General features: G+C 37.5%; 3 protein-coding genes across 4 annotated transcripts in view; 2 read left to right on the plus strand and 1 right to left on the minus strand.

Moving 5' to 3' along the window:
• Window positions 1-2,951: 2,951 nt before the first annotated feature.
• LOC125178759 overlaps window positions 2,952-26,216 on the minus strand; it is a 56,903-nt gene continuing 33,638 nt past the window's right edge. The window contains exon 6 of the mRNA XM_047883279.1: window positions 2,952-6,235. Within this exon, the coding sequence (XP_047739235.1) occupies window positions 6,114-6,235 (122 nt within the window). The 3' untranslated portion in view covers window positions 2,952-6,113. The remainder of the gene's footprint in view (window positions 6,236-26,216) is intronic.
• LOC108674926 lies at window positions 11,203-15,844 on the plus strand. Of its 2 annotated transcripts, XM_047883278.1 has the most exons (5): window positions 11,203-12,504; window positions 12,553-13,204; window positions 13,501-13,674; window positions 14,103-14,297; window positions 15,130-15,844. In XM_047883278.1, exons 1-5 carry the CDS (start codon window positions 12,181-12,183, stop codon window positions 15,384-15,386), a joined length of 1,602 nt encoding a protein of 533 aa, XP_047739234.1. In that variant the 5' UTR covers window positions 11,203-12,180; the 3' UTR covers window positions 15,387-15,844. The 2 variants fall into 2 exon arrangements, with proteins under 2 accessions (XP_047739234.1, XP_018018400.1); XM_018162911.2 differs by having other exon boundaries at window positions 11,203-13,204.
• On the plus strand, window positions 17,646-22,038 carry LOC108674924. The gene is made up of 5 exons (XM_018162906.2): window positions 17,646-17,662; window positions 17,874-19,280; window positions 19,568-19,735; window positions 20,125-20,313; window positions 20,563-22,038. The coding sequence occupies exons 2-5, from the start codon at window positions 18,146-18,148 to the stop codon at window positions 21,525-21,527; spliced, it is 2,457 nt and encodes an 818-aa protein (XP_018018395.1). The 5' UTR covers window positions 17,646-17,662; window positions 17,874-18,145; the 3' UTR covers window positions 21,528-22,038.

The following is a 26,216-nucleotide window of genomic DNA, read 5'->3' on the forward strand; positions in this document are numbered from 1 at the left end:
TTACAGTCACGGAACTTAACTTACCCAACATTGGGTCTTAACCACTACAACAGTCACGGAACTGGAATGCACCAACATTGGGTCTTAATTGCCACAACTACGCCCCTTAAATGCCCCCACTATATGCTTTACAAGTGCCTAAATAAGTCTCCCAACCACCACAATAACTGAGTAGCTCAATTAGGGCGCCTAACTAATGACTATTGCTACCAACTATAATAACCCAGTTGGATACTTTCCCGATCAACTATGATCCCAACTGTTCCCTCCTTAACAGCACAATATGGTCTTTTTTATCCCCACTAATAACTTTGTAGGATCACAGATTTAATACAGTAGCAATTTGAAACATGTGCTTATACTTTACTTTCAAAGTACCAGGTAAAGACGCATATTTAAATCTATGGATTTTCGGAATTAATGTCTCGAGGTTGAGACCTCCATGAAATGAACGAAAAAACATTTGAAAATGCCTTCTAAAACTTTGGAAAAGTGTATCTTGGAAGACACTTAGTATCCTAAGTATCCACTTCTACTGTGTATCATAGATGCCACAAATTATATTGAACCCCAGTTCCAATATTACAATGGAATTGACACATAAAAAACAACATAACAGGACTCGCCACACTACAAAGTACCTCCAATACACGATCACCAAACACAATACTTAATAAAGCGCACAACTGGCCGAGGACACTATTAGGAGATTGAGAACTAAAATGGAAAATTCAATTATCATAACAACAGATTTTATATGAATTATAAATTATACTTATGAATTATACGTACAGTCATGATTATCATTTCCTCTACGGTATCTAACAAACACAACCTTACCATCTTTATCATAGCGGTAAATCACCACACCCACCTTATCTTATACTACCGCTGCCACCTCCAACGCTATTGACACGTTACGGCAGTTACAGGTATCACAGGACTGCCGAAACTACTGCTCTAAACGTCTACAACATGGCGTCAATTCATGATATCGGACAAATTAATAAAAATTAGAAACATAAAATAAATTATTGAATAAATAAATCAATAAATACGTAAATTCTGTATTTTTATTTTTTCCTAGAAGAATATTCTGATGTGCACGTTTCCATAAACGTAGATAATACTGAAAATTGAATAAGATTATGGGTTTTTAATTTTTCTAGAGCATATCTTGCCTTCAGGGTAATTTGCCCATAAGAGTCCCAGGATCTTCATGAATTTACTGCAGTCATTTTTGAATAGATTTTATACAAATTTTTGATTGTCGGAAATAATCACGTAGCAGGTCATCGTGTACAGTCGTCATTTATTTTTGTTTGCCAAAAAAAAAATAATTAAAAATAATAATAAATTGACCTGCCCCAGTTTTATTTTCCTGGACATTTTTGAATTATTGACTTGTTTATGCCACAGATGTACATGCAAGTACAAGAATGAACTAGCGGTACGCACGGCATCCCTAATATGCCTAGTAATTCAGGAGGCTAGGTATAAATAAGAAGGAATATAGAATTTAATATTTCTTCTTTCAACGAAGCAATTTTTTTAGTGAATGTATCTTAATTTGTCTTGATATTTATTCAGTTATTAATCAGCATTCACACCGAAGTATACAAATTTGAATTTTGCAGCGTCTCTGCCAAAGGCTTGAGCTTCACCTCCCTGGGTAGCCGAGTGAGTAAGTGCGCTAATATTGGAGCAGCGAGTTGTTGGTTCGGGCTTCAGCTGAACGTATTTATTTTATGATATGTCAGATAGCATTTAGGCTATGAATGACCTAATCCAAGATTTCGCGCATGACGCTGAGTCCTGCGGCTAAGGGATATTATGTCTTTTGCTTCGCATTATAGGATTAGCGACCGCTTAGAATGCTAGGCCAACTAAGATTAAATCTACATACGCACTTTGATAGGAGCATCATTATTTGCGTTTTTACAGAATTAACTTGTCATCTGTCGAAACTCGTTTGCTCTGTGTCCCGATGTAAATAAATTCATAATATCATAGTCACTGCTTTCCAGCCTACATTTTCTACGGGAAAGATTCTCTTTGGTAGAAAATTATTTATTTGGTAACTTTTTATTGTTTGAAATGGTTCATCTCTAAGCATCAATGGGCAAAACAACTAGCATACAAAGCAAATGTCAAAATATTGTTAAATTTTGTTTGATTCAATATGAAATTCGTAATTTCCTTGCAAAGAACGATATTGAGCTACTTGTTTTTTATGAAATAAACCTAATGCGTCCGGCAAACTCTTTTGAGCAGAGTTCATAATCGTATGTGAGATTAAATATGAGATTTGTAATTGAATTATATGAGATTGTAAGGAATTTGTAGGTACGACAAAATGGCGGGTATTCCAACAATGATTATGGAAGTTAGAATGCTGACCGGAGTTTACCAGGAACTTGGTATTTAATACTTTTGGTGGCCAGATCTTAGCGTCCTTTCTCCACATTAGTCTCCCTCTGTCCAATCAGTTTTGATCTGTACGAACTGGTTGTTATTTAGTTAAATGAAAAGTAGACGAAAATGGGGGATTTATACTTCTATGGGTTTTACTTATAGCAAACTTGACGAAGAACCAACTGAAACTTTTACAGTTATTTCTTAATAGTTGGAGTCTGTGAAACCACGGTTCCCTGCCCGTGCTACGCCGGGCCTCCCAGCAGGTTTGTGACCACTTTGGGGCTGATGGGCGACCCTCGGTCCAATTTTTCTATTTAAGCAAAAATAATAATAGTGATAAAGGTTAGCACATGATTTGTATCTGTTGCCACGCAATGAGCACCTGCTTCCAGTAGGCCATCGGTAAAATCAAATAAAGCACCAAATTGATAAGGTAAATTTTAATGCACTAGGTATTAGATAAATTAATTAATATTCAATGTTGTGGGGCAATATTACAATTATTTTGATGATTGACGGGTACTTCAGATAAAATGATGACTTTCCGAAACCTCATGATGCTGAATTAGGAAGAGGTTACGAACCTATGGCCAGTCGGGAACACCAGAGAGATAATTAAATACTGGGACAAGAGTCCGTAGAGTTACTTGTGGGATGTTTCTTCCAGTGGCATTTGAATCACATAAATAAATCAAACTAATATTCAGTTGCGGTAAATATATTCTTTATGTTCATGGAATATCATTCGCCAAATTATGATAATAAATCTTACTATATGCGAAATATTTCATCGATTTTGTCTTTCAAATCCACATAAGGCCTGTAATATAAACTCTTCATAAATTGTACGTTCAGACAGTTCAGTCATTTCATTAATTTTATTTATTTCCCTACAATACCTATGGCAAATCTGACTTATTGGGAAAATCAGTTAAGTGTAAGTGTAGGAGATGTCGCTGCATGGATTATTATAGGATTGCTTTTGAACGGTTGACAGATAAAATTAAAAAATAATTGGCCAGCATGGTTTAAATTACCGGTTGAAAAGTACGGCTGTTTCGTACGCAATTGTTAAAAATGGCAAGCAAGTATGGTTGACAAGAAAATATTTTCTATACGAATGTCATGTTCGGTTGATAAGTACGAGTGTAAAGTACGGTTTGTAAGTAAAATTAAAAAATACAGTTGATATTTTCAGTTGACAATTATGGTTAACAAACACGAATGGCATTATGGACTTTAAAGTTTGACCGATAAGAAGGATTGCGAATGGTAAGTACGACTGTCAAATTCGGTTGACAGCTTTCGGTTAACAGAACGGCTGGCAGGTATAATAGACAGCACTATTGACAGGTATGGTTGACGGCTGCGGTTGACAGGTTCAGCTGAAATACACACATGAAAGATACAATGAATCAGTGCGGTCAACAAGTACGGTTGACAAGTGCGGAAAGCTAACAGGTTGATAAGTACGGTTGACTAATACACAAGATATATTATTGAATGATCTTTCATCGGACAAACACGGCAACTTGAAGTTAGGGACAAGAAAAAGCCAAATAAGAAGAGGAGTATGATTATTGTCTAACGCAGCGTGTTATTTACAAAGGTGATAAAGGAAGGTAAGCGACTTAAAATTATATTTACTGTCTTCTAACACACAACAGCCACACGGCGCTAGTAAATACTGATAGTATTTTGATGATCAATCTCGACATATATAAAACGACTCCGTTCACAGTAAATGGTATAAGGTTATTCCGATTATTCATCAGATTAGTTATTCAGATTAGTCAATTTTTGAGTTGAGATAATGCAGAGTGATCCGCAGAATATGTAAAAACTTGGTTTTATATATGTATATTTATAACGATCATCGTATCTGGTCAGTGAAATAGCAAAATTTCTCTGAGAAATCTCATGATTGATCACCTTCAAAAAGATCCCTGCATTGAAAGTGGTTGTGGTTGGCAGGAATTAACTATTGAAGTGTATATATGATACTTTTCTATTTATTTTGTTAATTCAAAATTAATAATTTGATGTCTTAGGTTTCATTTAGAAAAACATCATATCGGATTTTAGGAAGTTGAACCTCCCACAAAACTTCAATTACATTCATGTGCCCTTTGACTGAATTTATCGAAAGATAGCTGAATTCACGATGATTATATTTTAAAATTCCGGATCAATTTTTTGTTACTTTTAATTTTTTTTATTTTATTTCATAAATAAGAATTTATCCCCGCGGGCTTGTTTTGCAACCGGAATCAGTCTTCCATAAATTCGCAGATAATCTGTTTTATTCATTTCTGTTTTATGTTGATTATTCGTATAATGTATATCTGTCGCAGGCGTATTATTCTTTCAAATTTTATCTGTCGTGCGCTGAGTATTCTATTCAAATTAATGTATTTGCAGAGAACAGACATTCCAACAAGTTAAGAATTACATATTTTACGTACTTTAGTTCAATTTTCTTATGGCCCTCACATTTTAAAAAGTCCGAGGACTGAGTTACGCTTCCAAATTGTAATTGCAATCTTCAAAAGCCTATCATTTAAACGGTTGAGTACACGACACTTAAATCGATAATTTATTAGCTATTGAGTGTTGACGTATAGGCTGAATTTTCTGTACTTTTGATCCTTCGTATGTGCAACCACTTGCAGTTATATTCAAATTTCAACAGTCTGCAATCACTTATTGGAATATGCACTGAATACAGCGCTAAAAGTCTTCTAACTTAGACGTTTGATACAATAAGTTAACTTCAAGAAAATACTTAAGGGATTAACCTCATGATTATTTAGTCACTCTTTTCCTATTCATAAAATGTATTGAATTGGTGAAATTCTTACAGACAAACATGAAGATGTTAGTGTGAGACATCATCGTCATGCACCACATCATCACGTAAGACATCACATAACAGGTCATGTATTGCAGATTTTAGTGCATCAAGCAGCACATCATTGTCTCACACCGCACCATTCTACGGCTCATCATCTTGTGCCTTATCATCACCATGAACCACATCATCATGTAACTCTTCATCATCATGTAACTCATGTTTATGTATCACATCATCGTCGTGTAGCACGCCACTATATATCTCATAATATTTTCCTCATCGTAGTGATGAACATCACTCCACACATCATAGTCATGTTAGCTCCCTAACTGTACGGGAAGTTATGTATGGCTCTGCGTATCAATAGCACAATAGTCTAAGAATGTTATATGTTGAGCAAGTAGATTATCTACAGCAGTAAACGTTACATTATTACATATTCCAATTATAAATTAAACGTTAACCATCCATGTATTAGTTAAATGTAGAGGCTGATGTCTCTTAAAGAGTTATTTGCCTTACCGGTAATGATATACATATAAAAGTAACTTCATAATAGTTAGTAGCATCGTGAACCTGCGAGAGAGATTTTTCTACATTCATTCTAAACAGCTTTCAAGTCAGAGAAAAAATGTTTGAAGTAATTAACCTCAAATACCAAACTCTAAAATTTTATGTTGAATTCATTCTTTGACGATAACTTTTGAATCGATTTTTCAAAATGTCAAAGAAATGGAAATGATGATTAAATGTGGTAAATTAAGTCTCCCGCAAACGTTCATATTGGCATGTTCAAATTAGTGATCTTAGGTGACGAAATTTTTATATTTTTTCTCAACACTTAATATTTGGCCGCCGGAGCTCCGGCGATGACCGGCGCAGAGTCGAGGCGCAGCAGCACCGCCGCCACAGCGCAGGCGACGAGCAGCGCAGCGCACGGCAGCAGCGCTGCGCTGCCCCGGCCTGAAAATGTGAAAGAAAATTAGCTTGGTATTAAGATCTTTTCAATATATATAGTGGTGTGATATAACGTTTCAATATTATGAGTGTTATAATATTAGGGATGGTACAATACTATCCGTGGTACGCTATTATTATTAGTACGAAATTATGAGTGGTACGACATTGATAGCGGATAATTATTAGTGGATACTAATTGTTTGTACCTGTGTTCTAGATTTTGAACTGACGATGGAGCTGGACTCAGAAACGTTTTCTCTTATAAGAAATGGTGAACTTTTTGGCTATTTTCTTTACTCTTAAATTCCTGGTAAATTTGCGACTTAAGCAGCCAAGTGATCTTAATACTTAGTGGCATGATATTTTAACTGATAAGATTTTTTGTGTGGTACATTGAAGCAAACTATGAAGAAGCAGTACAAAAATATGAGCAGTGTGTTCGATATCGAGCAATCCAAAATGGACGCATCGACAAATTGTAAAAAATTAAATCGAAAACTTCCGTAAATTGATAGAGTTACAGTAAAATGAATTTTGCCCAAGAATTTGAAACGCAAACATGACGAACAGAAAATTCCAGCAAATAAAGCGATTAAAAAAATTCTCGAAGACTTTTAACGCTTTTTTTGTCTACATACTGACGATAACTCGTATTGACTTTTTCATTCGGAAAATTAGTAAAATTGGGCACCTTCATTGAAGCAAAAAGCCATGGGATCCTAAGTTATCGTTTTGAAACTAAATAGACTGCACAAATATACACACTAAGTATAATTTCTCTTGCACACAACTTTATAAGGTACACTTTCATCGCCCGGAACAGAAATTAATGCAGGTATGTATTAATTTTCTCCATTAATTTGTTATAATAAATGACATCTTACTTTTATTCTAAGATGAAGTCATGTTATAAAATTTAATTGAGGCAATGGACTCAGAAAGCAGCGGCTGGTGAGCGATGCGCCGCGCGATAGCCTGCCCCTGTCGTGCCATGGCCCCATCGCCGGTCGCTCGCCCATCATAAACACCAAACAGCAATCAATACATAGAAAAATAATCTATCATCAGCACTTCCCGTGAACACCAAACAGCAATCAATACATAGAAAAATAATCCTATCATCAGCACTTCCCCTGATCGTCCCGAGCTCCTTGCACACGTGAAGAGTTTAATGCAACTTGTGGGACCTGTTGTAGAGGTTTGTTGGTCCTCAGTCAAAGATGCGTGATAGCCAATCGAGTAACATGGATGCCTTATTTAATGTCCAGAAATCTAAATTTACTTATAAGCCCAATGATGATGGTTTCGTTTATTTTATTTCTAAAATGATGTTGTGACGGGATTCTAATTTTTAATTATAAAGTTTGATGGTGATGATGGTTTTGTTTATTTTATTTCTAAAATGATGGTGGTGATGGGATGTAATTTTTAAATACGATTATAAAGTGTGATGGGGTTATAAAACCATAGAAATTTCCTTATGTGTGTAGGGAGAAACTATCTTGAAAAGATAATTGAAAATTATGTGGTAAATGACACGTTTTAACTCAGCCAATGACGAGATTATATCGAAATATCAATTGAATTATCTATTCAAATTGAGATGATTTATGGATACCATTCTCTGACTAGAAATGAGTGGCTATTCATTTGAAAGGAGTGGCTTTGTGCGGGTTTAATTCCCCGCTCAACTGTCTTCCATTCTCCTCTCAACTTCTTCCATTCCCCGCTCAACTTCTTCCATTCTCCTCTCAACTGCCCTCCATTTTCCCGTTCAAATTCTTCCATTCCCCACTCAACTCCTTCCATTCCCCTCTCAACTGCCCTCCATTCCCCACTCAACTTCTTCCAGTCCCCACTTAACTTGCTCCATCCCCACTCAACTTCTTCCATTCCTCACTTAACTTGTTCTAATCTTCACTCAAAATTTTCCATTCCCCAAGCAACTCCTTCCAGTCATCATTCTCAACTGTCCTGCATTCCCCACTTAACTGTATTCCATTCATCACATAAACTGTTTTCCATTCTCCACTCAAATGTCCTTCATTCCCCACCGAAGTGTGCAACGGTTGAGTGGCTTAATGAGTGTTTCACTTGCCACACAATCGTCCCCAATTCCCCACTCAGCTGTCCAAGGGTTTCCTGGAATACTGCACAATTCGAAGCTTTTTCATAGCGTCCGGGCTTTCTTCAATAAAATACAGGAATTTTAAGACCAGGTTCCAGGACATCGTACACGTTAGAAATAGAAAGATATTTTGCACAATTTCCTTAGTTATAAGCTCTTCAATAGGTTTTTATCATTAAAAATAGATCTTTACTTTTCAGCCAAAGCACAATAAATTTCTGAGAATTATTTTGTTTAATTCTGTTGACTGTTTTTAGAAGTAGTTCATTAAAGTATCGTGGCTGTAATCATGGTAAGTTTTTGGTTAACCGATGCTTGGTCACCAATGATTTTAACGTGCTTCAGACTTCTCTTGTCTACTGCACTCTGTTGAAAATTTCAACCTCATTGTAGTCGGTCAATCGCTGGCCGTCCATCCGCCATCCTTAATCCTGCTAGGAATCCTAACCGCACGAGTCGTGAGCGAGTTCCTTGGAGGCGATAGGAGTGAGGATTTATAAGGTATGAAACTGTCGTAAATGAGCAGGATTAGCGTGCAATGAGGCCTTGCCGGAGCTCATTATCCTGGGGTCACGAACATTGCTTTATCGACAATACATGGAAAGTGTCCGAGGATTTATGCTTTGAAGTGTTATCGCACTTGTGCTACTTCAACGTTTATTAGTTACGTGTATTTTTATTAAAAGAAATACATTGAAGAGATATAGACAACGGAGAAGTATCAAAGTGCGTTGAACAGTAAGCTCTTATATGTCATAGTGTAAAATATTCAAATGATCTGCTAATTTCATTTGATATCACAAGTTCTCATTTTTTTGCATCGTTGATAGAAAAAGATTAATGATGACAAGGATATATACTTTTAATTTTATCACCGCATTTAATTAAAATTTACATTTCCGAATTTTGTAGATAAATTTCGATTTCATTTTTATACTGGATCATTCCTCTTCATTGTCCATCATGTTACAACCCATCACATTCCTCAAGCCATTCCTCGTCAGCCCTCGGCGTGACGCGTACACGTGCGTGAAGTGCGTGACGCGTACACGTGCGTGAAGTGCGTGATGAGTGACGTGAGTGGAAAGCGTGCAGCAAGTGTCACGATGCAGAGGATGGATGGACTTTAACCTGTTCTTATAGACCGTAAAACAGAGCCAAGGAGCCCTTCATGCTGCACTGAGCTGCTTGCCCAACCCCTGGGTGGTCAGTCCTTCATGTTGCACGGAACAATACACACCCAACACCCGGGGCTCAACCCTTCATGTTGCATGCAACTCCTCAGTTCCCACCCAAACCCCGAGGGGTCCTTAACTCGACTGGTAATCGCTCACGCTGCCTTACATTCAACGCACGATATAATCAAGGGAGCGGTAAAGGAGAGCGTTTTTTCTAGGGAAATGATTTTAAGTATTGAGAATGGTTAGACTTAATTTTCAGGTACAGAAACTAACAGATTTTCTAAATAAATTTTCAGTGAGCCCATGACTGCTTACAAGATTAAAAATGCATACCTACATCCAATGTACGATAAGATGAACTAAACACCTAATACACTTCATTGATACACATAGACAAATTTATGCTTCTACAATTAAATTTTGCTGAATCGGACTTAAAATCAAACAAATTGGAAAAAATGAAATTGTTGGGACTCTATTAGTTTGAAAATCTTTTACTAACGTAAGGTAAGTGCGTTAGGAAAAAAGGACGTAATCAGAACTCAGAATATTCAGCCTTTCAAGAGGAAGTTCCAAAGGTTACCTATTACAGGAGAGTGTGAATTTTCAAGAATTTGATTTATGTAACACATGTATTAAACTTGATCTAATGAAGGCTTATATCGTCTTATTTTTATGGCAGATAAATTTACAGAGAATCCTAATACTTATTATTGGGATTACAATATACACTGGTCTTTTATTTCAAAATCAACTTCACGTGTTAACAAAGAATTTCATTCAGTACCGGAGCTTGATAGAGTTTTATCAATTATTTGGTATTTTTTCTCTGTGGTATGCTTTTGGGTGTACTTCGAGAATGGTTAGCAAGCAAATGGTTTTTTACCCTTGTCGTTCGGTATTATTTTGCAGCGTGATATTCGTACGGGGCGAAGTTACAGTTGTATCTAAGCAAACCGACAAAGTTTAAAAAAGAAATTAAGTCTTAGAACCATTATAGATTTTCTTAAGCTAATAGTTTTCACCATTTATTTGCATTCCAATGCCATTTAGTAAACATAGATAGCTACTTCTATGCATCAAATGGAAACTAATAGACAATTACGCCTACCTAAGGGTCAAAGTCTCGCTGAGGTTAGGTCAAGATTCATTGGAGATAATTTACTTTGTATTCAGGCTAAATCAATTATCTAAACTAAAACGATTTTTCACCCAATAATGCGGTCCAGTGTCTCTCTGGCAAGAATGCAAGGTGACTTCAAAAGACCGTTTGTGCATAAGCTGTGCTAGTGACCTTGAAAGCTTAGTATTTGTGTAATAAATTTGTACCGTAACTTCGAAAATTATAACAGGACTAAGTACACTATATCCTCAACAGTAAATTTTATTACCGCGGACCTTCGTATATATCAAAATTTCAAGATGCAATGAATTGCAAAAAAGAAAAAAAGTTCTCTGGAAATAATTTTTTACATTAGCATCAAAGTCAAAATTTTTCTAAATGACTGTAATACTTTCAACTTGCTACCAGTGAAATATTATTCAAGTGAAAAATTTTTTTGAAGAACCAACCCGCTGGCACGAAATTCATTTGTCACCATGTGCATATTTCTATATTCGTGCGTGCGTCGCTTGCGTCCCTGTACCAAGAAACTTATTTGCATTGAGATTGGTGGCAGTGACAGGTTAAGAGGCAGCAATGTAATAAGAGTAGAGTTCTTCAAATTATTGAGTGGTGCTAAACGTGCAACGAATATGTGCTGGTTGAATTAACATGACCAGCTTAACTCTCCGTTGAGTGTTCAATGAGTATAATTCGCTTTAAATTTGACGGATATTCTTCTAGGACTATTCTCCTTCTTGTCACGGGTCCTTTCTGCAGCTAGGATACTCTTCATTTATGAATACTTTTAGGATAGTGTCGTGAACTATGAGTAAAGTTTTGCTCTGCCACTTTATGGTATGCAGTGGACAGTGAGCTTTACTTAATTAAATTGTTGTGAGCTAGATGTTGCTTATTTACCATGTTTTATTGGCCCCTAAGCTTTGTAGCTTATTAGCCGTATGGTATTTACTCATAAGCATAAAATGTCTCCTCAAGACTAACGATTTATACCACATTGCGCGGCTAGTCTCGATACGCATAGAACTTCGCTCCTGTTCTAGATTTTACGTTCACCGCATTTTAAAAACTTGGGGCTCGTGACGGTTGCTAAAATCTTCGATAAACAAGCGAGCAGTTCACGCCCACCATTTGAATTTCCAACGATTTCCGTGTGGTTCCAGAAGAGATTATCCACACAGCATTAACGAGGAGTTCATTTTGAAAAACCTGATGAGTGTAGGATATCGAGTTTAATTTTGGGATTGCGCTACGCTTAATTTGAAAATTTATTAAAATAAAAGTTAAAACTTTATTGGCACTCGATCGCTGGTCCGAACATCTAAGAGTTATCGGTAAATTACTTGTCTAAATAAAAGAATAAATGACGCGTCATATATCATAAATCATCTCAAATGACTATATATTATTATGTGTTAGTAGCTGAAACTGGAGCTGTCTAGATAGAAATGTTTCGTCATGAAAGCAATTCCACAGGAAACTGAACCCATTCATTGCTTTGTAGATTACACAGGAAATGAGTCGTTACGACGATGAAAACTATAGTCCGGGAGACTATGAAAGTTTCGTCGATCAGGGCGATAATGTCGATCTTGAGGAAACCGGGAATGACACTTGGTATTTTAATATAGGGTTCGCGCTGTTGAACTTTTTCGGCTTTGTGTTGAAGAACGCTCAATTCATGATCACGAAGGCTCATCATTTCATAACGGCTCCCTTCGTGACGGTCATGAGGGAGAATCGGTCCCACCAACCTCGTGGCCGTCCACGGCGCTCGCAAAACTTGCAAAGGCCGCTACATGAAGATCCATTGTTGCAGCAGCAGCCACGGCTTCGAGAGGATCAGCAGCCACGGCTTCGAGAGGAGCAGCAGCCACGGCTTCGAGAGGAGCAGCAGCCACGGCTTCGAGAGGAGCAGCAGCCACGGCTTCGAGAGGAGCAGCAGCCACGGCTTCAACGTCACCCGCTAGAGTCTCATCACAAAAAACTCAACCCAACTAATCAAAAGCGAAAGCAAGAGTTGAAAGAATACACTAATAATCATTTTTCGGACAAGAATCCAGAATATAATCAAAACTATGTGCATGATAAGAGTGAGAGGAGAGATTCTTTTTCCGCGTTCAACACGGAAATTCCGGCGCAATGTAAAACAGACGTCCGAAACGGACCTGTGGGTGAATTTCAATCAAGCAGTAATGTCATGCCTACACGCACGTCTTCTGACTCTCTGAATTTTAGGTCTAGTGTGAGTTTCAACAACGAAGAACGCAATTGGAGCCGAAAGACGTACTATGCTTACATCATGAAAATAACCTTCTTGGAAACGATGGAAGAACTTTGGAGGAAAGTTGGTCACATGGTCACTTGTATCGTAGTTGTGAGTGCGTGTATCGCGATTATCGGAATCATTGCCATGATGATTTGTGTCATGTGGACCACAACAATTTATCGGGCGGCTGATACTAATTTCCACGTTAGGGAAGGAATTCGTCCTAAGGGATACGTCGCAACTTCGTGGTCTACGAGGGCGCTGAGAAGGCGTGAGTGTAGCTCAAAAATACGCGAGCTGAAATGAGATTAGCAAGTTATCACCCATCCATTCTGATATCTGTGGATGCTGGCGTAATCGTAAGATATCAGACAAGATATCAGATAATTATTAATCGTAAGATATCGTAGCGTAATAAATTTCTAGCGAGGTATATTGTCAATACACGAATTCTTTCCTGTTGCCATTTTTGTATATTAATTTTTAACTGTTTTATATGCAGACGAGAAAACTAGAAAACTGAATTTATTTCTCGACATTCCCTCGTGATTGCTTTCTTACTGCCAGATTACTGCATGAACGAGTGCAGCAATAACCCACATTGCATGGCCGGCACGTACCTCCACAACCGAACCCGGGACTCCAACTGCAACCTGTACAGCTATCAAAACAGGGACAGGCTGATGACCACCACAACGATACCAGACCAGAAATCAATAATCTTTTTCAAGAAGTCCATCTGTGAGTATTTTGAAGCAAGGTGGTATCAATCTTGATTAGTAGCAAATTCATTTCTTCAGAAAAAATTAGACTATGCATTTTTTTAGGTATGAAAAAAAATTCTTCGCTTGAAGACGTGCCAGCTTCAGAGAGGGTCTCCGAATAATATATTTGATTAGGCAACAAAGAAGAATTATAGGCATGTTTAATTCAGGAATTCTCGAGTTTTCCCAACTCGAGCTCATATGATATAAAAATCAGGATTTACATGTCGTTAAAAGCAAATTAGTAAAATTCCAGTCTTGGATGATTAATTTAACTCACCAAACCCGAGATCAACGGATTGCAAATTAGAATATCACAAATGATCAACTTGCGTGAATGAAGGGCTCTATACCAAATATGCGGAATTGGAATATCTAAACAATCCATGCATTTATTTTCTCCAGTTCTGATGGGAGAGGAAAACCCCAAAGACTTGCTGCTGTACTTCACGCCTTCTCGACCACATTTGTATACCAGCGTGGAGCTTGTGTGTGACAAACGAGATCGCCTCTACCATCCCGCGCTGTCCCTCCCTGGCACCGCCGTCCATAGTTGGGTCAGAACCAACATCAAGAAAATCAACTCTGGCAACCCAATTAGTGAGTTACTTCTTTAGAAATGAACAAAGTGTTTACAGTTTTTATAAAAATCATTTAGCTTCTCGTAATTTATTACTCAAAGTAGATATAGGCTTCTTCGTTGAATAATGGATCAATTAATTGGGAATAGAATAGCTTATTTTTAATTTGCAGCTTTTTAGGTGAATACATTGCAAATGAAATAAATTGTTAAAGGAAAATAATTGCCATTTTATCGCGGCAGATTTTCTTTGAATGGATTTCAATTCGATATGATACAAGAAATAATAATAAATTCACTTTGGCTTTTTATTTGCTTTAAAACTCTTAGGTGGAGGAGCTTTACTTAGGCTTTAAAACTCTTATTTCAATAATTTAAATAGATGAATGGTACCTATATATATCCAAATTATTGGCATGCGAGAATGAACTGCCAATTGGTGATGATCAATAAATATATTATTATGTTTTATGTATATACGTATATTTACTCAAAAACTAGTTTTAAGTTTGAGACTAGTTGCAGAGAAACTTGTTAATTTCTCACCCGATACATTCTAGCACTGGTAAAACGCTTACATATCTTGAACGGCATTTTTTCTGTTGCAAAGAAGTTGCATTGTTACAAGGGGCTCCTTCTGTAAATATTTTCATAGGTTAAAGAAATTAAGATCCATATTGATTCGATGTCAAGAAGTTATTCTTCTAAGTTAGCACAACATTTTTTTACGACCTGCGAAGGTTGTCACTCCTTTTATCATCTTGTCTCAATTTCATCATTCGCAACTTCCACACTATTTTCATTATGTGTAAAAGTAGAGAACAATGCACTAAATTACGGGTTTCTGTGCAGCCACGTCTTGGGTAGGCGTCTTCTACTACGTGGTGCGTCCGTTGACCCACAACAACGTGTACGACGATGGGCACGTGAGCAAAATAGGCTCCTACGCCAACAAAACCAGCGTCAAAGCCAAGCTCGTGTACGACGACGGCCGCCGTGTGAACTTTGTCAACATGAACAGCAAGCAACGAGGCTTCGTGCTCTGCCAGGCCGATCCTTTTGTCACCAAGATCGATAAATTTCTGCTGGATTCTTTTCACAAAGCGTGATTTTCAAGCGTTCGTTTTGAGATTATTTTATGTTATTGAAGTTTATTACTAGATTGTCACTTAAATAAAGGTACATAGTTTAGCTTACGGTCGTTTTACTGATTTTATAATTGAAGATTTTGGAATGCAATTTCAAATGGAAAATGCTTCATTTTCACGGTTATTATGGTTGAAGATAGATTCTCCGCAACATTCAAACTTAATACTTTACATAGATAAAATACTCGAATATTGTGTCAATTGCTTGAACGTGGGATATAGATACATAGAAGTAGGTAATCAATTTTCGATGTGTAGCCTTTTTTGTCTATGCGCAACTCTATGATACAGTAATTTGAAAGGCTTGACCAACAGGCGTATCCAACATAAGTTCATTGAGAATCCTGTAGTCATGTTAATCAGTCTACATTTTGGAACATTTGGTAAAGTACACAAATAAACGTGACCATTTAATTTTACGGAAACCTTTCCTTTTTGGTCGCTCTTAATACCGATAATCTAGATTGATTGTTGAATAATTTCGTGCCAAATTCAATTATTGTACCAAATATTTGGCAGAAGTGAAGGTGATCCTTCAGAAATCTGGGCAATTCTTTCGAAGCCATTTTCGCGCTCCAACACCCCCCTCCCCGAAGAATTTATCAGCCCTAAGTCATGCTGCCACACTTCTTGTGAACTCCGGGGAAATCTCGATACCCGAGACAAGTCCATGATGAACTCAGTAGGTTGTTATGGTACGAATTTGAAAAGTTGGTCGTCCATTCGAGCGAGCCAGCCATAAATTCAGTGAGCTGTGTTGGTACCATGGGTGAACACAATTGTTCACCCATGAGTTCTAGTCTATCACCTGCTAGTTCTGCGGGCTGTGGTTTAGTTTTGGGATCCTCTGGTGCCAATAACGACAAAGTCGACTGTATAATCTCTGATTGTATGCTAATAGCTTCTGCTAAGCATGAAATAGTGACATAAGGAAGGATTGGCGTCTGTTTTAATTTAATATAGTGCGTGAGAAGATGAGATTGCTGGTACACAATTACTTACTTTTGGACATAGTACAAAGTGCGGTACCTTTCGTTGGTGCCTCTTTCATGCACAATTTATTTCGATATTCTTGGATATGAAACGACCTAGTGTGAGAAAGTGAAGGTTTCATATCGAGGGTTCGACATGCTCTGTGAACAGCATATAAAATATATCCAGGTATCTGGTAATCAGTAAAAATTCTTAGATTGTCTTTAAATTCCGAGTGCACATTTTGAAAAGAATTTAATTCAAAACTTTCGGGTAATTCATTATCGTCTTAATTCTTGCGAAATATGGAGTTAGTATAACTGTTTCTGGGCGATAGTTAAACTTTAAAAGAGGGGGGGAGGCTAAAAAGAAATTAGTGATAAAGTCGCAAATTTTAGTGGAGAAACTTAACGGAAATTTATTAATATGCGTGTTTTGATCCATAATTGTATGAATTATGTGCAAGCAGATTGATGATAACGGAATAAGCTGAACAAATAAATCTATAGGGATATGACAGAATATTCCATACAAGTTGAGCAGGAACGGACGCTGTAAATTCGTATCTACAATCTAGGCAGGCAGATGATCTAAAATCTAAGCAGCTAAAGTTAGATCTGCAATTTGGGCCGGGAATGCTAGCCAAGTGTAGATCTAAAATCTAGACAGGTGGATGTAGATCAATACTCAAGGCAGGTAGATCCAAATTGGACAGGTAGATATAAATCTACAATTTGGAAGGTACATTTAGATCTAAAATATATTAAGTGAGAATGTGCTCTAAAAATAGACTTGTCATAAAAATGATTATTTGATGATTTAAGCAATTCGTAGCAAACTATTTCAACATGAAAGCTGTAAAGCCATTTTCGTATGTAGGGAAATGTGAAAGTATATTTGAATAATCTGTAAAATAATCGTGATGATTTTAGGGACGAATTAAACTTGGGCTATTGTTAAATCAGTATCCAATTATATAGCAGCTTCCAAAAGCTTCAACCATTCAAACAAATTGAATAGAAATTGGATGTAAGCATTTGATGATTTTTCATAGAACTGTTTCAGACATGATTTAATTCAGTGTACGTAACCTCATAGAACCATTTACTATGTTCTGTTGAGTTAATAGGAATCGATCAAGTGAATGGTTGAGAACCAAGTCCTCAGAAAGCGGGCAAAAGAAGAAGAAGTGATCGAGTTGAACGGAATGTAGTCCATGCACAGGCAACGATGAGAATTGTGTCGACATTTTATGACTGCCAAAGGTTCATATTTCAACCATTTAATAACGGATACGTCCTGAACTGATATGCTCTGCGCATTCTTCTATTTTGAATAATTTACCGACTTATGACGCAATCAAGCTTCTTGCTGTGCTTGACAAAGATTAAAATTAATTCGATCTGCTTGAAGTGTAATGACCTGATGTTTAATCATTTCGGTACTATTATTTGACTGATCTTTACTCATTTGCAGGTCTAATTTTAAATTTAATGTAAGTTTTAACCAGTCAAAATCTAAACATTGTTCAGCTTGTTTAACAACAAACTAAGATATACCTGATAATATACAATCTTAACGTTTTAACTCTTAATCACGTAACATTAGCGCGGTATGAAATTCGAACATTAAAGTTATTATATGGATTTTCATTTTTTTGAGATACTTTGAAAACTTCGAAAGTTTTTGCCGAAGAAAGAAATTTAACAGAAACAAAGAATCCAGCTGAGCGCGCTTGGTCATTACTAATGGAATCTGCTTCTCCGGTCAATTGGCTCCTCGACAAGAGTTCGTCGAGAAGACTACTCTGGTGTCAACGTAAAAATTATTTCATTTGGATTTTGCAATTTTTGCTTCTGGTATGTGGTGTCTTATCGGCGTCATTACATGGCTCGAAAGGTGCCTACCGTGACTCAGTTTCCGACGTTGATCAAAAACTCAATGTAGCTGTGAAGTTTGATTCGAGAACTTTAAGGTCTGACGGTGTCATTTTGAATTCCACCATACCCAAATTTTCCGAAGTTCCTGTGGTAACCTTAACAAAAATTTCCCCGACGAGTGAAACGAGCTGGGTAAATATAAAGGAAATCATTAGATTACACACGCCATTTTCAAAGGAGAAAGATTCATATGGGGAAGAAAGTGTTAGAATACTGGAGAAATTTACAAAAACGAACAAAATTCCCGCGTTTGCTATTGAAAATGCAAATGGAAGCGTGTCTGAACTAAGTGCGATCGAAACTGAGGTCTTAAACGGACATTTATTTCCAGATTTTCATTCCACTTCAGCCATATTTCAAAAAAGCAAACCTAGGGAAAATGTAGAAGATGAAACTTGCGATGAGAAAGGATCGGAATCTCCTGTGATAGAATTTTATAACGAATCCAACTTGATTCCGCATGCATTTGAAGACGCTGAGCAGTCCTCTTCTACAGAGTTATACGGGAATGATGTTTCGATGTACTTCCAAGACAAGATCTGTGAGGATTTGGTAAATACATCTACGTACTCTGAAGTCAGTAACTATGTGGACTTGGTCGATGCTCCAACATACTCTGACGAGATCTACGAGGACTTGGTCGATGCTCCGACGAATTCCGACAAGGTCTACGATGACTTGGTCGATGCTCCGACGAACTCCGACAAGTTCTATGAGGACTTGGTCGATGCTCCGACATACTCCGACAAGATCTTTGAGGATTTCGTTGATCCCGTTACGCTCTGGACGGATAATCCTAATGAAGGCGAGTCAGACGAGGACGACATCCGTGACGCAGCTTATGCGAAGCACATGGAGTCAAAGTACGAAGTGCTTCACGGGTTTTCGTTGATATGCAAAGAAGAGAATGTTCACTGCCACCATCCTCATGTCGTGTCGATTGGTAAGTGCACTGTAGTAATCGTAGAACATATCATTCAACCTGAATTCTAGACAAGATCTGTCTAGATCTTAATTATCCAACGTTGACTCCAAGCACTCTGTGCATCCATCCAACTAAATTTTGATCAGCTTGGAAAGCTCCATAGAATAATATACAAGACAACGCACTATGCGCTGATGAAGACATTAACCTATCAAATTTCCTGAAATTACGCCATATAATTAGAGCTTCGTAATATGGAGTTTTCTACTTCCGTAACTCTTTAACCAGTTCATTTTCGTCCACAGAGGCATGTGAAGAAGTTTGCAGCCTGCTGGAAATGTGTCGCTTCATTGTCTATACGACCAGAGTTGGGCGCGACCACAGATGTCGGCTCTTCGACCTGACGCCTTTCGAAATGAACATCACGCCGCACCCTGAAGAGAGGGCCACAATTTACATGCTTCCATTAACTGGTAAATTGTTTCTTGCTATTAGGGGGACGTTTCAAATCCGATGATAATTATAATAAAACGATACTTATTCCTTTAAATTTAAGATTTTACAATTGCTATTGCTTGGTTTCTCTTTTTTTGAGTACTTCTTCGGCTTTTTTTCTGTATAATCTCAACTTCACTCCTCAATATTATAAGGTAAGCCTATAGTTTCTTCATATCTTTAACTTTCATACCACAGTGACCACATTACTGAAATTGGTTTGAAATACCAGTATATCGCCAGTACGGTATAATAATGCTAGTAGAACTCTTACTTTCGTCCAGTGTTGGAATAAAGTGGTTATGTTGCTCTGACATATTTCTCTTTATTTATCGAAAATATTGTGTTTAGCATGAGTTTCTTGCAGTTCAGCCAGGGGTTCGTAAATTCGATGGCCGTTATTATTTCATTGCCAAAGAGAAAGCCATACCGTCTCGAGCTGAGCGCGCGTGTCGCCACGTTTCCGGCTTCTACCATCTAACATTGCTGGCATTCGACCAAATCGCAGTCATTTCGCAAATTGCAAGAGAAATGATGAATACTTCGTTGCCAACTGGTGCGTAACTATTGGACATTTAAAGTGGAACGTTGTTCTAGGTAAAACATATTTTTATCATTTATCTATCAGTGATCACTTTTTTAATTTGATTTAAAGACATGATTATTAATTTGATTTTCATTTACTTAAACAACTCGTTGAAATAATTATCTATTTTGTAGCTAGTCGTTAAATTACATTCAGTTTTAGTACTATAACAATTTTAAATGGTCGTTATTGACCGTTAAAATGTTTCATTTTCTAAAGATGACGCTGTGATCATGGCGTTAATCGTGGGGCACAAACCGCTTTCTGATACTTTCTCGAACCTCGCTCGTCGTGTCTCACGCAAACTTAAGTTCGACGCTAAATTGCGCGCCTTGAACAACAAGTTCATTCATGTGGCGTATTCGGGCTCTACGTTCAGCAATGCCCGACATTGGAGAAAGTACCAAATTTTGTGTCAGGGAGACCCCTTCAATTTGAGGGGCGAGGCATCTTTCTATCTAAACCTCCAGAATTGGTTCAAAGACAGCGCGCTCAACAGGCACCTGCAAGTCCCCTATCCAGAAAGTCCTTTTGGTCTTGAGGCTGGACCGAACGGTGACCAACCTGCGTCTTCCAAGGAAAGCTTCAAAAGCGAATCAAAATCTGCTTTTGTCAATGTATCAGTCGACCAGATATCGTCATTGCAAACAGGAAATTCCATGGGTCATATAATTACTGATGTTGATTCCCTTGAAGGAAATTGTCAAACTCAGAATGAAATTACCATAGTCGAGTTCAACCACTCATCTGAAGACGCTTGGAAGATAAAGAAGACTGATGAGGGAGATAATGACGGTGTTGAAATCAAAGATAGTGACGGTGTTGAATCTAAAGATGGTGACGGTGTTGAATCTAAAGATGGTGACGGTGTTGAATCTAAAGATGGTGACGGTGTTGAATCTAAAGATGGTGACGGTGTTGAAGCTAAAGATGGTGACGGTGTTGAAGCTAAAGATGGTGACGGTGTTGAAGCTGAAGATGGTGACGGTGTTGAAGCTGAAGATGGTGACGGTGTTGGATTCAAAGATGGTGTGGAGCATGCGAGAGCTTCTAGCAATGCAGTAGGACGATCGCTTGATGCTTCTATTTATCATTTGTTGAATTTATTGAAATTTATTCTTATCTTTATCAACTGCTTCTTATGTTTCCAAATTAATATGAATAATTTCCACATTCAAAATTAAATTATATATAGGTTTGTTATGACGATATAATTTTAGATACCATATTGGAAAATACTAATTTCTTGATGCATGAATGCCACAATTTTTTTACTATTTTAACTAAATTTCAATTTTCAGGGTCACAGGAATATTTAAATTGGTCAGTAGTAACACGAGCTTTTTCGTAGTCAAATTATGAATCTTCCAAGTAAACTGTTAAATAGTTTGAGTTTTTACTGGGGATGCCCGAGACTAATTTTACATTCTCTAAACTTGGCGCTATAATTTTACGAGGTTTCACAGGTTTATTTTTTAATTGACCTATTGATTAAAGGCATTTATTAGCCTATGTTGAATACTTTTTATACATGTTAATACCTGATGATTCTAATGCATCTAACTTAAAGACTTTTTGCTGTAAATTTTATAAATAGTCTTCACCGTTATGAAGCTTGAATTTTAAGATTGATTAGGCTTCTAAAATCAAATGGGAATTGTTCGAAACCATTCCGGAAATAAAAAATTATTCAAGTGGACATTTTTATTATTCCTATTGGCTTGGAAAACCTCAAGCGCTGACGGAGCTGAGAACTCGTCTTGCTTTGATGTTACAGTCCCTCAGCTACAACCTCACACTTGATGCTACGTGCGATTCAAATCGTGCACATTTTGACATTATAGCAATTACAACTTGATTTTATATCACCTTTTCTTCATTATGAGGGACTGACTGCCTGCCTGGAGTTAGATCCTCAATTAACTCGATCAGGCGGTCATTAAATGAGCCCATGTCGAAGTGAGAACCATCAGAAACTTTGCGTGAAATCAGCAACAGGAAATGTGGTAATTTCTATGTAACCAAGTGCTTCATGGTGCATGTGTAAGAGTTTAAAAATAAGAAGTTGCTCAATCAAATTTTTGTGTGCCTGTTACGATGATGCTTAGATCACGAATTTGAAGTCAACTTTGCAATGGCTGCTGTGTTCGGGTGCAGAGCCTCGTAAACATTTGGTACAATACTTCCTCCATACTCAATTTAGTAGAAAAAAACAATTGTGTTCTATGAAGTTTTGTAGTGAATTGCAGTCGGTATTGCTCGGATACCGCTGCTCGAGGCCTCGTATGCGCAAATGTGTTGAAGTAGGAGAGGAACGTGAAGCCTCTATGTTCAAATTCGCGTCGTGCATTTCTTAGTTGATTTATGGACAGTTCATTATTTCGTCTCACCGCGTCAAACTCATTAGCTGTGAACCGTTTAAGCTCAGCTATGGCGCTGAAAAGATCATGTAAGAAGGAATGATAATTTATTTGATTATTGTGAGTTGGAACCTTCGGAGACTTTTGTTTATCCCTCGGAACCCTTATTTATTTCATATTATTTTGATTTCATCGCTGAGTTCATAGCGTATTCTTGTCGAAAGCGGGGTAGCTAGTGTAAATGGTCGACTCGATAGGAGACTGAATCGTTGACAAGAGGTATACCAAGCATCACGCGGGTCGTTGACAGGATACACGTGACACTCAACGCATATTACATATTCCGTTCAGAACTTAAGGCAGTGGTTCCCAAAGTGGGCAATATCGCCCCCTAGGGGCGGTGGAAAAATTTTGGGGGGCGGTAAGGAAGAAGAGGGCGGTAGGGGGGCGATAGGGGGGGCGGCATTCCGAAGTCGCAGTCAGAAGTTTGAACGTTTGTTTGACGATTTGTACACAATACGTGCAGCATATGACTCCCAGCGATGGCTTTTTTTTACCCAGATCTGTTTTTTCAACCTCTCTTGGGTTTACGTCTCGGACAAATTAACGGCCGGACTCGCGGTCGGTCTCACGACCAATTTTCAAATTCAACGATCAAGGAATATCTCTCAAACTAATGAACGTAACACGATGAAACTTGGTACACGTATTCATTAGGAGCTAACTTTAATGTTTAGCTCGTCAAAATTTTTTGAATTTTGCCTTCATTTGTTTTTGCCATAGTTGTATGGCAACACGGGCCGAAATTCACAGTGATCAAGGAATTTCTTCCAAACTACTGAACAGATTCGAACGAAATTTTAAATTTACAGTCCTAACTACCGAACGGTGATGTTCAGCTCGTGAAAATTTTTTCGATTGTGCCTTCATTAGCGAGTTTTTTGTCATTTCACCTTCATTCGTGATTTAAACAGCAATACGTGTCTGAATTCGCAGTAAGCAAGAAATTTCTTTCAAACTACTGAACAAATTTTAACGAAACTTCGTATTTAAATACCTAACCTGAGCAACGGTTATGTTTAGCTCGTTACAATTTTTTCGATTTTACCTTCGTTTGCGAGTTATTCGGCTATATGTACTGTATATATACGTAAACGCCTCTTGGTTAAACCAGCCGGTAGAAATGCTGGTCGTTTCTCCTATATCTGTATAACTCGCAAACGAAAGCAAAATAGAAAAATTGTCACGAGCTAAACATCACCGTTGGGAGGTTAGGTATTTTCACACAAAGTTTCGTTGAAATCTGTTCAGTAGTTCAGAAAAGATTTTTTGATCGCCGCGAATTCAAGAGACAAATTACCCGGCGGAATTACCCCTTATATATTCGGCCCGGCGATACGGGCCGAATATAAGGATGTGTGAAATCAAGAATGACGGTGAAATGAAAAAAAACTCGCAAACGAAGGTAAAATAAAAAAATTTTATAAGCTAAAAAATCACCGTTTGGTAGTTAAGAATGAATATTCAAAACTTCGTTCAAAGCTGTTCAGTAGTTTGGAATAAATTCTTTGATCACTGCGAATTTCGGCACGTATCGCAATATAACTTACGAATGAAAGAGAAATTTAAAAAAATTTTATGTGCTAAACATCACCGTTAGGTTGTGATGAATAAATGTTCAAAGTTTCACAGAACTGCGTTCATTAGTTTGGTAGATATTACTTGATAATTGAATTTGGTGATTGGTCGTGAGACCAGCCACGAGTCCGGCCGTAAATTTGCCCGAGACGTCCTAGGTTTCTAGTGCTGAAACAGTTAAAACAGCATAAAAACATATTGGTTCACTAAATGGGGTTCTATTTGTGAAATATACATTTGTGTTTAACCTTTATCTTTTAAAATTACAGCGTACTAAATTTCAAGAAAGAGGCGTATATGTTTTTATATACGTCTGTGTGGGGCGCTAGAAATTCACTAGGGCGCCAAAGGGGGCGCCAGCCTGAAAATTTTTGGGAACAACTGACTTAAGCTATGGCAATCGCGGTCAGCCACTGACTATTTATCTTTTCTGCTATAATTTATTCAATTTAACCTATCACCTGGTAAACTTCCTGTACGACGACTTTTACCACAGCAACTTCCATGTTAACAATTCCCACCACGTCAAACCTTCACCACGTCAACCCTCACCACGTCAAACCTTCACCACGTCAAAACTTCACCACGTTAAACCTTCACCACGTCAAACCTTCACCACGTCAAATCTCACCACGTTAAACCTCCACCACGTCAAACCTTCACCACGTTAAACCTTCACCACGTCAAACCTTCACCACGTCAAACCTTCACCACGTCAAACCTTCACCACGTCAAATCTTCACCACGTCAAACCTTCACCACGTCAAACCTTCACCACGTCAAACCTTCACTACGTCAGTTCTCTAGTTTACCCTCTCTTATTTCGGTGTTGGGCCTTATTTTATAATAATTGTTTAAATACTTAAAAATATCTATGCACTAACTCGAATCTGATTTTACTGATCGCTCTACACAATACAATATTCTTCGCTGTGGAGTACTTATCTCTTCTATCAAAGTTAAAATTACAGTGGAAAGACAGACGCTGAAAATGCAGCTCAATCAGCAGTAAAAATAAATAAAGAGCTCAATTAGCATTCCTGAGCTTTGCGCTCGAAACTTTATTGAATATTTGATCATCGGCCGTTCAACATTCGCGGTTTTGTGAAAAGTGCAAGTGTCATTAAAACCACATCGATTTCAGAGAGTGGTTTAATTTTTTACAGCTGAGGATAGAGTCCTTAAATTGGATCTAAAACAACCAATAATCAAATTTTATTAGCACAGGCTATTTGCAAAATTTCCAAACACTTTGCTCAACCCCAAGAATAGATGTATAGGTTCAGATCGTCTTCGCTTAAAAATTAACTTTGTTACCAGCCTGGTGTCACAAGATCTATAGGAGTTGGCTAAGCACAAGCCACAAACTTATTGCAAAGTTCTTACTTGCTCTAGGTGAGTTGATGGTACATGCTTCTTATTGTTTATAGGAGTTTAGTGGGTGTTCTGTATCGTTAGGTTAGATTGTGGCTGAGAACATTCGTTCGGTTTGGTCGGTGGAGGATATTTTAAAAGCTTGCCTCATCTTTACCAAGTAAGACGTATATTGCAAAATCAAATGAGCATTACATGCACCACTGCACCTACCAGAAAAATTCGTGCGTTTAGTGTGTCTATTCTACATCATTGGTGTAGTGTTTTCGCAGTGAGTTCTATGTTAAATGAAAATAAAATTCAAACTAAATTTTAGGATTATTATAATTTTTAACATTTTTTCATTATGTGGTGTCATAATCGGTGTTCTTTGTTAGAATCTAAAACCTGAATTATAATTCAGCGCGTATGCTTGACTGCATACAATCGTAAACTTTCCATGGTACTGCAATTTTTATTGAAGTATTTACGGAATTTTCGGATGTTGGAGATTTAACTGCG

Source organism: Hyalella azteca, unplaced genomic scaffold, assembly GCF_000764305.2.
Source record: "Hyalella azteca isolate HAZT.00-mixed unplaced genomic scaffold, Hazt_2.0.2 contig12448, whole genome shotgun sequence".
Taxonomy (NCBI): Eukaryota; Metazoa; Arthropoda; class Malacostraca; order Amphipoda; family Hyalellidae; genus Hyalella; species Hyalella azteca.